The sequence below is a fragment of the Egretta garzetta genome, unplaced genomic scaffold, assembly GCF_000687185.1.
Source record: "Egretta garzetta isolate BGI_Z169 unplaced genomic scaffold, ASM68718v1 scaffold598, whole genome shotgun sequence".
Classification (NCBI taxonomy): Eukaryota; Metazoa; Chordata; class Aves; order Pelecaniformes; family Ardeidae; genus Egretta; species Egretta garzetta.
Window position 1 is genome coordinate 1,640,006 of NW_009260621.1, and position 17,490 is coordinate 1,657,495.

Consider the following 17,490-nt stretch of genomic DNA (forward strand, 5'->3'; position numbering starts at 1 on the left):
GAAATATGGACCAGGGCCAGAATATTCATCCTGCCCATTTCATCTTTTCAGGAAGAGAGACACCTGTGTGCTGCAATAAAATAGTACCTTCACCACATAATTAATTACAAAGAAATGGGCCAGAACTTCAATTTGTACCTACTAACAGAGCAACACAGAAGTTTACAGAGCTATGTACAATGTAGGAAGCTCATTTATCACTGCTTGAGAAACTCACCTTTGCATGCTGCAAGGGGGGCAGACCAGACCCCAGAAGAGGTACAGTATACAGATTCCAGTGCCGTCAGTTCATAGCCTTCCTCACAGTGAACTGTGCAGGATGAGTTGTAGCTGAAGTTCTCCAATGGATGGTTGCACTTGAGGCTCCCATGATCAGGTTTCTTTAGTGGATCACAACTCTCCACTAAAAGAAACACAAGAAGGTACACAGTCAGTATCATCAGCTGAGCAGGTAAATCAAGCCAGACAAACTGAACACGCTAGCATGAACATCACCATGGTTGAAAAGCAGGATGGAGTAATCTTACCAAACTCGCATTCAGGCCCATAGAATCCAGGGTTACAATGGCAGGTGTGATTGTTAATAGTCTCTATGCATTCTCCACGGCCACTGCAGAGAGACAGGTTGCAAGAAGCTGGAATAAAAAAAAAAAAATTACAGCAAATTATAAAAGAATTAGCAATGGTCACTAATGAAACCTGGCTAGTGTTTTATTTGTCCTTCTGGCACTAAACAAGCAGTCTGTATAGCAAAAGAGAAGCAGGATGTTTGGCACATAAGATTATCCTGTCATTTCACAAAAGCATTTCAGAAATCAACACCTTTGACAGACTAGCTCACAGTGAATGGATTCTACTGGTGGCAAACTCCATGACCACTTATTCTCAGGTAGATATTAGCAAGATTTAAAATGCAAAAGGAACAATATACTATGGGTTAGGTAGAAATCCTCAGCAGGTACATTCTTCATTAACTCACCACAGCTCTAATTTGGCTGATTCTTGACTTTTTTTTTTTTTCTTTTTGACCTAGCCTTAGCCACCTCTACACAAAGTGTCTAATCGAATCCAGTGGTCTACAGTCAGCAGAGAGATACTTCCAAAAGGGCCATTCTTATCTAGCTGAGACACCTGCTTGAAAGTGGGATGAAAGTCACTATCTAGAAGAGCCTGTTTCTCTCCACTGATTATAGAGAAGGTCTGGTGATTCGCTCATAAAAATGTGCAATATTCTGGGAGCTAAAAGGTAAGCAGGATCAATCCAGCTCTTAGAACAAGAATAATCTCAGCCCTGTAGCTGAGTGTACAAGTGATTACATGGTCAGGCAGTTAATATGTAAGACTAGGTTAAACAACTCATCCCACCCGCCATCTCATCTCCACAGGGGCACACTAGAATGGCCTTTATCATACCATACCTGTGTAGCACAAGGCGACCTTCTTTTTCTCACACTGCTCATCGTTCCATTTGCCATCATCCTTCCCTCTTTTGATGTAGATTTCAACGCAGTCCTCATTGTTCCCTTTGCCATTTGGCTCTCCTGAAGCCCAGTTTTCTGCCTCGTCTGTCAGTTCTTTGTTAGTTCCAATCCAGGTCCATACTTCATTAATTTTTCTGATTCCAATCCAGTAGTAACCCGGATTGAAGGGTAAGAAGTTATTGAGATAGTTGATTTCCTCCTTATTCTGAATGGCAACCATGTTAGTATACCTCTTTTTGCACCACAGCTCTGCTTCCCTGTAGGTCATGTTTGTGTCTGAATAATGGTATGTCCAACAATTCACCACCTGCAGTATTGTAAGTCCTAGAATGGAAAGATGTCAAAAAGGTGGTGTCTGACTTTTTCCCTCCTCTCTCTCCAGAAGAGGATATATAAAGCTCTATAAATAACGCAAACTTGTCAAGATCTGAATCCACATACAAAGTAGCAATTATTTTATAAACAATTAACTGGCCAGCTTCAAAAACAGGCATGTCAGCATCAAGCACAGGGACTTTAGCCTGCGAAACTATGTGCAATCACACAAAGCTCTGCAGACTTCATAGCGAACTATAGGAGCCAATTATGTATTTGACAGGCAAGCAGGGAAACATGCCATTGCAGCTAGAGGTTTTTCTATTCTATGTGAACTTAGCCTCAAGCTAATTAGGTCAGGTTCAAAAATTCTGTTTAATTCTGAGCTCAAACAGAACAGGCACACTAATGTTACTATCCAGCTAGTTTTCTACAAAGAGACATGCACACTTACCATAAGCAAGAAGAGACAGGAAGGACAAGCAAATCATGTTTCTAAGTTTTCTCTTCTCTTTATCTTTTAAGCAGATGGCTATGAAAGATGAAAGGAACACATTTGTAAAGAACAAAACTAACTTTTTACAATTCAATATAAAATATTGGCTATTAATATTTTCTACGTACTTTTAAACAATTATTCTAAAGACTTAAATGAGATTTCCATTTTTACAAAATTATTCATTTTAAAACAGTTCTTAATATCAAGATAGTTTTTAAATGTAAAAGCTCTTACATTACAAATGTAATAGCTTTTAAAGAACACCAACACAGTATTCCATCTGTCCAGTTTTCCTTTAGCTGAGCAATGAAACAGAATACCAGGATACCATTTATACTCACAGGTTGCAGTTGTGGTGACCAGGTAGCAAAAGCCTCAGTGACTGCTTTCTGTTGCAAAGTTGCTGAATACAGACTTGAAGATTAAGTTCAACTCCAAGTGTCTGGACTGTGTAATCCCTGCCTTTACTACGGCCTTTTATTCTCTCGACTGTCCTGTCTTCCACAGGATGGGAAATTCCGTGTGGAAAAAAAATTCTTGGAAAATCCCAGGATCTGGCCCTCCCACCCATTAAACCTCATGCTTTCCCTTGCCAAATCAACCCTCTCACAAAGGCACACTGTGCTGACAAGTGGCCAAGTGCTGCATTACATAGTTTTACTGGCAGAAACACACAATTCCAGGATATCAGGAAGGAGCAAGATGGCTAGTTTGAGTTGGCTGCATGAATAAGGAGACTCCAACTTTTCACCTAGCATAGTGTTTTGCACCAAGGAAGTGCCAGTTCTTTTCGGATCTCAGTAAGAAAGGCACCAACACTCAAAGCTGGTTAACTAAGTTTGAATAAAAGATGGAAACTGCAGCATTGGACAAGCCCTTCCTTGTGGATCACAGCACGATGTGCAGAGTTCTCATCTATGGTAAGGTTTGCCAGCCCCGGGATTGAGAGTACTCTTCTAGAGTCTTGCTCATTCATCAGTCACTCGTAGCAGTCAAGCTTGGAACATGGATTTAGCTTTGAAGAGTCCCTTGGACAATATGCTCCAAAATCCTTACCTGTAATAGAGTTACAATTCCTGAACAGGTGCATATAATATTTCAGGTGGCCAAGACAATACACTAGTCTCTTACTACATTCATGCACATTTATTGTGTATACACTGATTAATTATACTACTGCAGAGAGCAGTCACATGGTGTCCATGGTATGGAGACACACGCCTGAGTAACCACAGACACTTTACTATAGTGGGCTGGTAAGCAGTCACAGGCTATCCAGAGTGCAGCTGCGTATATGAGAAAGCAGTAAGCATGAGGATCACTGACTCCTTGCACAATAGTATTCTGGCTGCACCACTACACTACACTCCTTGATCCTCCTGCACACCTTCACGTGTATGCCACTTTGGTGACTTGCCATGCTATATGCAACAGTAGTTCTGGATATTCTCCCTGAAATATCCCTCTTGCTTCTGTTACAGAAGGTCTCACGAGTACTGCTGAGGGCTATAAGTAGACAATGGGCATCACGAGTAATAGACATTTGCTCTGTTGTCAACCCTGAGCAACGGCACAACACTGGAAACTTGTTGCAGAGTCCACATTCCCCAGCACTCCTAACCCTGGTCAATACGAAGTGGTATTATTCCCTTGTGCCCTGATCAGCCATGTCACCCCACTCTTTTTTCCATGTCCACTCAGGCACTTACTATGAAGACTCCACCAGACAGTCCAGTTGCCAAACTGGCATCCCAGACAAAGATACACCAGTACGGGTGAGGTTTAACAAGGCTTGACATTCAAAGGACTCAACAAGGGCTGTCAGCAATAGGAGGACATAGGGTAGCACCCACTTGATATCTGTAAAGCATAGTTATACTTTATACAGTGCATGTTGGAGCTCTTATTTTGGAGCCTCAGCCTGTTCTTACAGAATAAAAATAAGGGCCTCCTGGATCCCAAGCTAAGATCTCAGCTGGTAGCAATTCCCACTTTTTTCACAAAAAAATATTTCTCAAGTAGCCATACCTTAATAGATCTCTGCCCATCAAAGGGATCAATCACAGAAAAGAGGACAGAGTAAAGAATATATTCTAAAACAGCCTCAGTATCAAAATATGAGAGTTTACTAGAAATTGCAACAAAGTCCTAGAAAGCACGTTGAATTCAGTTACTGAATATAGCGAGGATTAAAAACAACATTGAATATTTGCAGGGAGAAGAACACTTTCTACCAGGTGTGCACAGGCAAAGCTAGAATTACAAATAAACCTCCAAGAAACTCCGGGAGATTGACATTAACTCTTGGCTATGCCACAGACGCATTCTGCAAGCCCAGGCCTGGGCCAGCCTTGCTCAGAACAACCCGACTCCCAGAGACTTCCAGGTAGCATCAGACCAGGACCACTATTTCTTTAGCCTCAGCTGCTCATCTGTAAATTGGGAATGAAAACATTTCCCATCTGACAACCTTTTTCTGTCCATGTTCCTCAGATTGTAAACTCTCCTAACAGAGGCTGGTACTTTTAATGTACCTGTACAGTACATCATGCAGAAGGGCCTAATTTCACAGGGGTTCCATAAACATTATCCGAATACAAACTAACAAGTTTTGATAGGGAAGCCTTTTTTTTCTAAACCATTGATCAGCTGTTATAATTGTATACCCAGAAAAATTATAGACAACTCCAGAACAGTTTATACCCTCTCTGGAGCCAGGAGGCAGAAAATTCTACACCTTTTCCTAGAGATTCATTTTTTCAAGTCGTTTTATGAGCTTCCTACTGGTAAGTGCTCATCCTTCTCTTGGCAGAAGCTCTGGAGTAGAGGAAACTTTATCAGAATTGCTTTGGCAGTGGAATCTCCGGAGGAAGGAAGAGAATGTTTCACAGTTTACAATAGTCTTCCTTCACAAGGGCTGTCTGAGACCTCTTGTCTGCAGCAGATTAAAAAAAAATCCACACAAAATAACAAAACACCAAAGCCTAACAGCAATATGCCTGTAAAAACTCCAGCCTAAAAAAAGACTGCCTCTTTTTGTTGGCAGTATTCCCTTATGTATTACCAACATGGGGCTCTTTTCGGTTTTTCCCAGGAAATTCTGCTGTCCACCAATTATATTTTATCTCCTTTTTAATGTAATGGAAGATGAATATAAATGCAAAATTTTCAGAAATAAAAGCCTGAAAAGCATTTTCAAAAGCACACTACTATGAGGTTAAAACCTCATTATTAAAAGTCAAAAACACTTAAAACCCCTGTTTTTCAGGAAGACTGGGATTCCTATGAACTAAAGCTCATATTGGATCCTAAGTTACATAGGTATTTCAGGAAAAATACCTCCAACACAGTTGCTTAGGTTGAACTGCAGATATTCAAAGCTAGAAATGCCACCCAGCCTGCCTCTTAGATGACTTCCATGTTCCTGATTTAGTCTCTTCTCATTTTTATTTCACATTTGCACTTTTTTTTTCTTCCTTCACCAATTAATTTGAGAATCTAAGAGCCTCATTTCTTGTGCTGCACTGAGCTGGGGGCAGTTGTCCACTCTCCTCTCATGTTACATGAACGCAAACATAGTTCCTTATAATTAATCCAATTCCTCTCTGCTGGAGAAACGGGAGACTAAATCTAAATCAAGTTAAATTTTTAGAAGTGCTGAACACTTCTTGTTCCTGTACACTCCAGACCTTTATTGCCACAAGTGAAAGCCCAGCTTTTCACAAGTGAATGAGAATACTCCAGATCACCTCTTTTCCCCCTCACAGACAGATGTGCCTAACAAGGATTATCTAACAGTAATTAATTTTCTAGGTAGAAGGTTTACTTGATAGCCTGCTGTGGGACATAGAAGGTATGAAAAGAGTATATAAACACATGAGGAGTAAGAATAACAAAAACCAGTCAGGTCTGCTATTTAAAGAAGGACCACAATTGACAGAAGACGCGTCAAATGTCCTTTCTCTCTACAGAGAAAAGTTAACGGATACTCACTGCAGGAGTGTTACGCATTGGGAAAAGAGAACAAGTCGGAGTATGGAAAGACGGCAGGCTATTTAGGTTGGTTACAGCCAATCAAATTACTGTTTAAGGATCCAACCAAGTTATCTCCAAACTCTCAGTAATTACATTTGAGAGTACAATGAAAGGTGTAAGAGGGCTGACAAAAAGCAAATATTGCCTCTCTGTATCTAGGAAAGGAAGATCAAGGTAATTAGAAGCCAGGCCTTCCACATGAGCACCTAGAAAAGATACTAGAACTGTACTGGAAAAACATTAAAGAAAACAACTGAAAAATCAGCAAAAGACTACTAAGCTGTCAAGAACAGCTGACACTGATATAACTGATTGATTCTTGGCAGATCAACCAAGTATGTACTCCAAGGCTGAGTAACAAAGAAACAATAGCATGCTACAGTTTGCCGTAATTAAGACTTTTAATATGGTCCCATGAGACATTCTGATAAGGAAACAAGTGAAATAGCGCTTAGCTGAAATCACCGTAAAATGAGCATGCAAGAGATGTAACCACTACTCAAGGGCAGTTTTTCCAAAGATCACCAGCAGTCTGAGAGTACTATACAAAAGAGCCCTGCAAGGGCTTACCCTGAACTAACTTGAGTTAATTTAAGTTGGATGGCAAAATATCAACTAAAACACTTAGAAATTTTGCAGATGACTTCAAGCTTTGAGGAAGTGCAAGGGTTCCAAAGGACCAATGTAGGACTCAAATTTTTACAAGTTAGAGACATGACCCGAAAAATGAGGGATGGGCGGAAATCAATAGAAACAAGCACAATGGTTTTCATCTTAAAAAAACCCCATAGCAACATGGGAAATTGCTGGCTAGGCAGGAGCATTGTAGAAAGGGAACCAGGAGTTACAGCAGATCACAAATTCAATATGGGTTAAAGATTTATTATTTTTAAAACTAGGAAATGCTGTTCTGATACGTATTAACAGGAATGTTTTATTTAAAACAAAATTTGCAATTATTCCACCCAATCTGCCATTGCCAAATCTCTTCTGGTATATTGCACCTAATCTTAAATACCACAATTTTGGAAAGATAGAGGCAGACAAAACACAATCAAAACCTAAGCAACACTGTTGATAGATTATTTAGAACTAGATAAAATTTTTATTCTTTTCTGGAAAAGATGCTAGGACCATCTCATAGAATCTTGGCACCCTGAACTATTTTCAAACAAAACAAAAAAATTATTCATTTTATTTCTTATGAACACCCTCATATGTTTTCAGGGTAGCAAACAAAATATGAATACTTGTCTGACTTGTAAGGAGATTGTAAGCGATCTAATCTCACGAACTACCAGTTTGCCACAGATCACAGTTCAAGTAACAGACCTTCAGAAATTATGTGCAAACACCCAAGGCATTTAACTGTTTTATTCCCACCCCACTGCAGAAAAGGATGATAGAGGAAAGAAATCTATCCAATCTGCTAAAAACAAAGGCATTTTAGGGTACTTAGGAGGCACGTGATGAACAATACTTTATGTTCACTTGGTGCATAACAAGTGGTGGTTGGATTGATTTGCAGTGATGAAGTTTTAAAGGAAATTTTTCTAAATAAGGTGGCCATTAAATGCTAGAAAAGGAGTTTTGTAGAGTCTAGCTTTCTGTTGGAGATGTTTAAGTCTTGGTTTGAGAAACCTTTGTCAATATCTATCAGTAGTTTATGAAAATGGGATGCAGTGGGAAATTATTTTAGATTATCTAAAATTCTCTGTCAAACTTGCTGACATCACAAAAATAAGACAAATAGAGGATATGGTGGGATCTCAAGTAACCAGAATATATCCATGTACATATGTACATACAGAAAGAGACAGATTAATTTTCCATGTCTTTTTTAAAGAAAAGTTCTTTACCTACATTATAAGATTACGCCTGTGTTTACATATTTCTAAGTCTTCCTTTTTAAACATTTTAATGATGCTTTTATGTCAACAGACAAAAGTAGAAAATTAAGTACCTTTCAGTAACCCAGTTCCATCTCTCTTCAAGAAGCTGTATTTGTCATCCCTAAATTAAAACACTTTTTAAGTTTTTATGTCAAAATAGTTTGTATAACAGGTATTTATCGCATGGCAAAGAGCAGTAAAACTACTTGAAATTTTGAAATAATGAAGAAACCTCCAGCTTCACCCACAGTAACACTCAGTAGAAGAGAGAGTAAGAACTTTAGCCAGTCTTGAGGGGAAAAGGAGTTCTGGTGCCAGTAGTGAAGGTCTTTCCTGTTTGGCAAGGAGCTTGAAACACTAATTCTTTAAAAATTCAAAGACAAAAGGTCTAAGACACAAGATTTCCCTGATGTCTAGATGGGAAAGAAAAGATGATTTCAAAATCCTCAGCCTCTGTGTCTCATTAAGTGTGAATAAGGCAGGCAATAGAACTGCTACAGAGAAGCTGGAATTTCTTAGGCTGCCTAAGACAGTCTCCACTCTGTCTGAGAGTGAAACCCCAGGAGCCAGAAAATCTTATCTCTGCTTCTTATTTCGGGAACTCTCTGATGTGACTCATACTGCTCGATTTCCTCCAAATAGGCAAACACACACACTGAAGAATCTAACCAGAAGCCAAGGATCACTTGCATTGGCAAGGTGTGATTCAGTGCATTGAAACATGAAACAGAACAAAAGAGAAGAGGAAACAACTCACACCTTGAGCTGAGATAAAAGTAGGGCTAGTCTTAACATCAAGTACCTGGTTGCCTGCAGTTGCAGGTGGAACTGATCCCATGCAGAACTTGATTATTTCTAATTCTAGTGCTGGAAATTATGGCAGAGAATCTCTTGGAGCATTGCTACCCTTCATGCACATAGAAGAATGCACATATAATCTACATATAGACCCAGAGCTGTTGATTTTACAGCCCAGGGGTGTTCCATAGTCCCATATGGTCAGCAGGTGAGATGTCCCAGATGTGACACTGATGGGGATGCTGGCTCTGAGGGAGAGAACAGTTGCAGCTTTTGGCAAATGAGAGGAGTGAAAAGTAGTTTCAGTATTAGGAGATTAAGTAGGTGGCTGGTTCTGTAAAAATGGTCATAATGAGAAATGGTTTTTGTTTTGAAAATTCTTTGCATAGCTTCTGCCTAGTTCTGTTCCCAGAAAACAATGTTTTGACTTATCGGATAGTTTGTGAACTATCAGTAGCCCTGGAGTGCCAACATGACCTTCCATTCTCCATTTGCAATAGTATGAGGGATAAACTACAAAAAGGATGAGGAGGGCAGTAGCTTCACTTCCTTATTGATACACCCCACCATTAGTTTATGAACTCCAATTTCAGGTCTGTTCTTTTCAGTGCTTAAGTCAGTTTCAGGTAAATAATTTTTATACCTCAATGGACACAGTATTTATTGTGTTTGAGTCCATAACTGAAGCAATGTTCAACAACAATTTTTTAATCATTAAATACAGCACCTTAGAACTCAAATATTGTAATTTCTCAGGTTTCTCCACAAGCTTTCAGCACAAACTGCCCATCCCAGTAGCTGTACTGCTTTAGGAAGAAATGTCTGCTAAGCAAGCTTCAGAGAAGGCCAATACAGATATTTTAGACTTTTTTTTTTACTGGGAAACAAGCAGTAAATAAACTCTCCAAGTGTTATCCGCAACAGATCATAAACTAGAATGCCACATTTTTGAAGAATCTAGAAGTTTTGGATCATGTACCTAAAAGGTGCTTTGGGTGATACTGACCTCTGTATTTAAAGCCAAGCCCCAGAGACTGTCATCACTGTCTGATGCCATTTAAAAAACCGAGCAGCAGAAAGGTCCATCACCAAAGCTACTGGCATTCTGTGCAATGAGATCTTATCACTTGGTATCTGAAATCTTCAAAGCAGAAGACAAAAGTACAAGGAACAACTGCACAGCATGGAGAAGTAAAACCTGACCCATGAACAGCCGGCAAAGGCATATCATTTATACTACTCATTACTTTTCTCAGTCAGTAGACCACGAGAAAATAGAAGTTCTTGAACTAAGTACTCTTTCAGGAACATTCTAGCCCCTCCACCACAAGTTTGCCACAACCATAACCTCCCTGAATTATTCAAAGAAAGAAGTTTATTTCTATCAGCTGGGTAAGTAATTGCTTTTTAGGACAGGCATGTTTAACATAAGATCATAAGTGGATAAGATAAGTGGAGCATACTTCAATTGATGCATACACTAGTTGTTTCAAGAGCAAAGAAATTCATCACTAACATTGAAAGCAATGCTGTTAAAATGCTCAATTTTATCATTTCCTGGGCAAAAACCAGCACCACAAGGCCTTTTACAGTTCCAGTTAACTGGTGTCAAGATCATTAGACCTTTCCTTATTTCCTGGGCCTGAAATCAATACTTAAACCTTCCAGTGAAGACTTTGCTCTTCTGTCACTTCTAGATTTCTTGACTCATCAGGAACAGTGAGTCTGTCACCTACCCTGAAATTGCTGCTCTTTCATATTTGAGCCCAAAAAGCAATCCACAAAGTCATTTTTCCCAAATGCAACGCAAGTACCCACTCTCCGCCCCACTGATAACTGGAACAGGCTGCCCAGGAAAGTGGTTGAGTCCTCATCCCTGGGGGTATTTAGAAGACAGGTAGACAAGGTGCTTAAGGACACGGTTTAGTGGTGGACTTGGCAGTGCTAGGTTAATGGTTGCACTTGATGATCTTAAGGGTCTTTTCCAATGTAAATGGTTGATTCTGTGATTCTATATTTATCCTTTCTGGTGCATATTAGTTGGGGTTTTTTCCCTCTCATTTATCAATAGGCATTTACTCATCTTTTATAGTCACCCACGATTGCAGTCAGTAGCAGAGTCTGGTTATTTAGACCACAGAAGTCATAATCAGCAAAGATTACCTTCATAATAGGTATTGGATCAGCAAGAAATGAAGGGTTTGTCATTTATCATCTATGAAATAGTGCTGGGCCTGAATGCAACATTCTTATTTGAAGCAGTTAAGAGTTCAGTTTATTTGCACTTCTCCTAAGCAACAAAATCCCCATGATGTTAGACTGGGTATATAAACTACAAAAGAGAGGCTGCCTCTCTGTCAAAACAAGATGAAAGATCCAGATTTATGCCTACCTGAAGTAAACCAGGAGTGCAGTTGCTCTATACCCTCTAGAGTAAAAGAAAGACAAAGGTTTAGATAAAGGTTAAGTCAAAGGAGATCCATTATCTCTCTCAACAAAAATGAGAGCAAATACATTTGCTTAGATGACTAAAGCAATGGGAAAAGAATTCAGAACAAAACTGACAGTATTGTAATTTTTCATCTCTTATTGAGGTTGTGCCATTAGCTACTAAATAACCAAAATAAGAGTTAAACCGCCAATTCTATGGGTTTGCTTCTATCCTCTAAGGCAGGATTCAGTTTTCTTCCCCTGGAATAAGTGGTGTACATGCTCTTTTAAAGGCACTTCCCTCACTAGGATATGAAATTTAGTAACATGGAGTAACAAGAAACCTATTTATACCAAACACTGCTCCCTGACCTTGGCACTCACTGAATGACAGCACTGGGGAAAGCAGCTCTTCATTCTTTTGGTCTGCATGCGATGTCCCTTCTGTCAGAGCAGAATCATTGCTCCAGCTAAACCAGCCCACATACACAAATAGTAGTAGATCACCATGAGGAATAAAAATAATCTACTTTCTTCCTTCAATCTATATCCAGAATTCCGCAAGTAAGACTTCATACAATTATAGTCCCCGTCCATCTTTCTTCTTCATTCTGATTTTTACCTACTAAACTGTACTCCCAACACTGTGACTAGGGAGGGACAAGCAGTTTCCTCATACATCTGCTCCATGAATGCAAATGCATCCTGAAGAAAAGCAGCTGCAGCTGAATGGCCCTTATAGTCAGGATGTCATAGATCCCATGGAAATTAACTCTGATCAGTTAAACAACTCATTCACACTGTTCATCTCCACAGACCACAAAGTAACAGCTGGAACTCTGGAATCATCACCTGCACACCACACTTTCATCGTGCCCCCAACATATGCTGTAAGGCATGGATGCTAAGAGCAGCAAAGGACGATCAAAGGACAGCAGAGCCCTGAAAAACAAACCCAGCAGACTGGTTTCACTGACCAAGGGGATTCTATAGTGGGAAGCATGTGTTCAGTGCTTCAAAGTGGGTTAGACTAGCAATCCTGTGACAGGCAGGTGATACTTATGGTCATTCAGAAGGAGAATGACATTTCTTAGTAGGAAACTCTAGACTGTCCAAACAGCAGAAATATTCCATGAAGTCCCCTCTAAAGAAATACCTTCCCAGGTCCCTATTAGAAATTTGTGTTTAAGTCTGGGGAAGAGGAAGCAGCTAGGAAGGCTCAGAAAGGATGTGATGGGCTTTTTGTTAGTATCAGGAAAGTAAAGGTGATCAGAACTTTTCTGTAAAGGGATAAACTTGGTATGAAAAAAGAAATAAATACAAACCATCTGTAAGTAAATGTAAACTGGGAATTAGGAGGGAGTTTCTAGCCAGCAGAGGAATGAGGTTATAAAACGGCCTTCTAGGAGTAGCAGAACAAAAAAAATGGTTTTCAGGCAGATCTTGTTCAGTTTCTGGAAGGATCATATCAGACCATTATTCATGAAAGCAAGGTATAAAGGACCCCACAGAGGTCCCTTAGGCTCCTGCATCCTGAAAGTTGGCTTGGATTCTTAACCTTCAGTGCACAAACCAAACTTTTGGCTTCTGAATGGCCTATACATACACAAATCCAAAAGACATGAATGTTATTATCCTGCATTTGTTCCATCTTCATTGCTAATTTGAGAAGCTGCTAACCAACAGTTGTTGAAGAAAAATCTTCATTCGAAGCCTATTAAAATGAGTGGGTCAAGCAGCAGAGCAGACCTGTGATCTTTGTTGCCCATGGTAGTCATAATTTACAAGAGTGTATTTCATTTGCATCATTAGCCATTCTTCTGCTCAACTCAAGGGCGTACTCTCGCTCCAGGATTAAAAAAATTGGCAAGTACAGCTGAAAGTTAACCCTCATTTTATTTTCTCTCTCTTGTTTGAGCTACATGCAATGGAAATTACCTACTTCAAAATTATTTTCTTAATATTTTCCTGTAATACAACAACGGGCCAAACATATCCTTACACCTTGTGCCCTGCTGTCAAAGAACTCAATAAAAGGAAAAATTTATAAAGCTGGAATTCAAATTGATTGTTTCCCTTTTCCTGACACTGGTAACTTGGACTGGTGTAATGGCTTGAGAGAATCCCATGGTGAGCTTCACTGCAGCACGATGTATATTTAACACATTTGCATAATACTAATATTCCTTTTTTAGTCATTAGCTGTTCAGAGGCTTAATAGCAAAGTAAATATGAGGATGCTTTGACATTATGATATTCCTGGCTCACAGGTTTTTTGCCTAGTCTCAAATGAAATGTTACATTTGATCTTGAACTGCAATCCAGTTTCTTCCTTTTAAGTTGTCATACAAGTTAAATAGTATAGTCTGGGCACTGAAGGCAAGCTAGAAATAGCAGGTCTGAGACCTGCACAGTAAATTGATCCTGGGTTTTGGCACGATGAGCCAGTCAGATCTGAACTGTGTTTCTGCAGCCAGATGACTTCTGCTACCTGAACTTGTTCAATTACAACTGGCTTTGATATCTCCACACACAGCTGCAATACAACCACACCTTCTCTTCCCCATCCCTCATTTCAATCCAAATTAACAAAACAAGTGACTACTGTCAATAGCCAATAATAATTTCTAAAAAATTCCACTCGAGGCCAAATTAGCTTTTAACTACAGATCCAAAAATCTCATAAGCCATCACACAATAGGGTTAACCTATTTGGGCTCTCAACCCTGGCTTTTTCAGGGGTCCTTTCTGTTACCGGGTTACACTGAAAGGGAAGCCAGTGTGTTTTCTTTGTAACCATCAGTTACTTCTTACTAAACTTTGCCACTTAGTGACTTTAGCTGAAGGCTGTAAAACACAGAACATAATGCTTGAATTTCATAGAACAGCCCACATTGCAAGGGACCTAAAAAAAATCACCCAGTGCAACCTTTCATAGGAAAGGGAACCTAGATGAGGTGATCTATCACCCTATCCAAGGACATCTTGAGAACTTCCAGTGATTTGCCCTGCTTTTTCAGTGATATTTAAAGGGAAGGCTAATAAGAGATTCAACCTTTCTGCTTTTATGGCAAAGATTTTAGGAATCCAGTTAGCAGATGGGAGTCCTACAACAGCCATCTCAGGTATACTTGCAGCAAGAAGAGAAGGAAATGACAGGTCAAACATAAGAAAGGGATAACTGGGACAACTGGGCAGAACTGATCTGGAAATCCTTAATAAGACACAACACCCTTGCCCTGCTAGCACCTGTGCTTCAGAAACTCCTAGGGACCTCTCACAATATAACAGTGCTGTATCTGTTTTATTGCAGGTATTCTACACATGCTCTAACTGGACTATCAATACATAGGAAGAAAATACAGCTTCATTTATATTACCCACCTGTGCTTTGCTCATAACACATTTAAGCTACTGATTTGATTATTTTTAATTTTTTTAGCATGTCTTTAGCACATTCGACTGCTGCTAGGATTGATACTGGCACATATCTGGATTCTCTTAACTATATTCAGAATCTGTATTTGTTGAAAAACTAGCATTTACCATACTTATGCAACGATCCATGTACTTAAAGCCACAATTTCCAATTTTTTTCAGAAGAAAACCCTAATCTGAATTGTAGGCTGAGCTACTGAGTGGTATAAGGCTAGAGGATATAAAGGCCTAAGATAAAGTAGCTGAATTTTGATGTGTCAAACTAATGCTTAGTAAATACTCCAGAGCTAATTTTTAAGGGCACTGCACTCACAAGTGGAAATCTCCTCCAAGATTATTTGAAGACTGTTTGTCCACCTTAGTAGCCAAAAAAAATATGAAATTCTGGGAAAAGGTTACAAAAGAATGCTCAGTATCTATACACACTTGCTGAACAGAGCATTTTTCTTAGGGGGTGGGGGGGAATGACACATAATAGGGAAGAAAAGTGTTTCTAGAAAGTTACTATAAAAAGATACAAATACCACAGTCTTAATGCCACCACAAAGCTCATTAGAAATGCAGTTAGGTGTGACAAGAAGAATGCATTTGCCCCTTATCAGCAGTTTCCATCACCCAAGCATTTAATTTAATACAACACTCATAATGTCTCTGTTCTCCACCTATTTTCATCAAACTTGTAAGAATGTATACAGTAACACTGATATCTCTATCATGATCTCAAATTGAGTTGGCATTTATTAACACTTTCAAGAGTTATTAAACAGAAAAGGCACCATCACAGGACCCTCTCATAAGGGATGCAATAGAGAACACAAGGCTATTACCTGCTTACTCCCTCTCAAGACACTCAGGAAGTGCTTTTAGAAGGTAAAAGTATGACACATACCAGGACATCTCATAGCTTTATCAAAATGAACTGGCATAGCTATAATAGTTATACCCAGCTATCACACCATGTCACATGAACCACAGTTTTTGTTGCTTCTTTTTAATCTCTCTGCTAGAATATGTAGAGAAGTTTGACCAAGTTCAGATGCACAAACTCAACCAGTAACTCGGTTCAGGGATCCCAGATTCCACCTAACAGCAGCCTAACCACAATCCACTGCAACATACATTGCAATATCGGTACAGCCCAAGCCAGTGTAAGGATAGGTGAATTTTACAAGGCCATGGCGATTAAACCAATCTGATGATAGAAAAGAATAAACAACAGTACAACTTTATACTCATTTGTGTCCAGTCCAAAGCCTGCAAACTGTAATGGAAAACAAGCCCCATACATAACACAGAAGAAGAAAAAAATGCTGGCAACACTTACCCTTATGGTCTGGCTACAATTCCTCAAGAAAAACATCTACTAGCCTAACTTAATTATCATCACATTGTTTCACTGTTACCTAATTTGAAATATTTACAATACACTTCCTCAGAACAATGGTTTTTAGGACATCACTGTGAAGAGACATGTCACTTGGTCAAATAAAAAAGCTTTATTTTTCAGAAAATAGCACCAAACTCACTGCCACCGTTAGATATGAGCAATCCCATTATGAAAGGAAAGTCCCTCCATGCAGTTTTAGTGGAAGCAGGCTGTCTCTGGCTTGAGACCCCTGTTGCCCCATGCCATCCTCTTTGTACCCCTGAGGCCCACAAAGTGACACACTAACAATTACCGCCAACAGTAGGGGATTTCTGTCTTCGGCCTAAAAGCCAATAGGAAGCTCTATAACTCAGCATGGCATAGGAAACTACTTCCAGGTAAGGTGGGTGCTTGCAAAGACAAAAGCATTAAGGAGAACAGGATAAAGTTCTGCTTTGCCTGTTACTAAGGCACAAACTTATTTGCTCAAACCCTTGTCAGATCAAGCCAGATACCTGCTCTCATGGGTGAGAGCAAATTCCTTTAAAGTTTAGCTTCTATCTGAGGTATACCATAAATACTTCTTTTGCTGTCCTTGCCCCTGCTCACCGGTAGTACTATTGTTCATTGCTAGTTCCTTCCATGCATCGTAACTGGAATAGTGCAATGAAGTTTTCCTAACTTCTGCCTAAAGGCAAGTTTCATTGAAACAAGCAAGCTCCATAAAACCTTTGAATATCAGATACTCAGCTAAATTAGCAGACAAAATAATCAAAGAATAAGCTATGTACACAAAAGCTATCAAAACAAACCCAGACCTTCTAGATTGCTCAAAAGAAACTTAAAAGAACTAACACTACAATAACATTAAAATAATCCTACAGGCCTTTATCACTGAACTGTACAAAGCAAGCTTGCACAACCACCTCAACTCCCCAGGACTCTATCAGCCTTATGATCCTAAAAGGCACCTCACCTAGACACAGATTTTATCACTTTCCCTGCCTGCCTTGGCAAAGCCAGAACAGCTGAGATAGTAGGCTTGGTTTCTACTTAAAGCCCTTCTCACATCTTCATTTCCTAAGGTGCAGCTAACAAGAATGTGGCTTACCTTACTGGGGCTCCAGTCATTTCCCTCACAGTGATGGTAGCACTCTGTGCTCAGAAATGTAACTAACAATAGTATCTGCAATAACACAATATTAGGAATTTTTATTAATACTTAAGGCAGCTAAT

The 17,490-nt window shown here is 39.5% G+C and overlaps 1 protein-coding gene across 1 annotated transcript in view; it reads right to left on the reverse strand.

Annotated features, from left to right (window-relative positions):
* SELE (selectin E) overlaps positions 1-2,322 on the reverse strand; it is a 6,896-nt gene extending 4,574 nt beyond the window's left edge. Inside the window, 4 exon segments of the mRNA XM_035900812.1 lie at positions 218-403; positions 528-635; positions 1,419-1,805; positions 2,251-2,322. Of these exon segments, the coding sequence (XP_035756705.1) occupies positions 218-403; positions 528-635; positions 1,419-1,805; positions 2,251-2,287 (718 nt within the window). The 5' untranslated portion in view covers positions 2,288-2,322.
* Between the last annotated feature and the right edge of the window lie 15,168 nt (positions 2,323-17,490).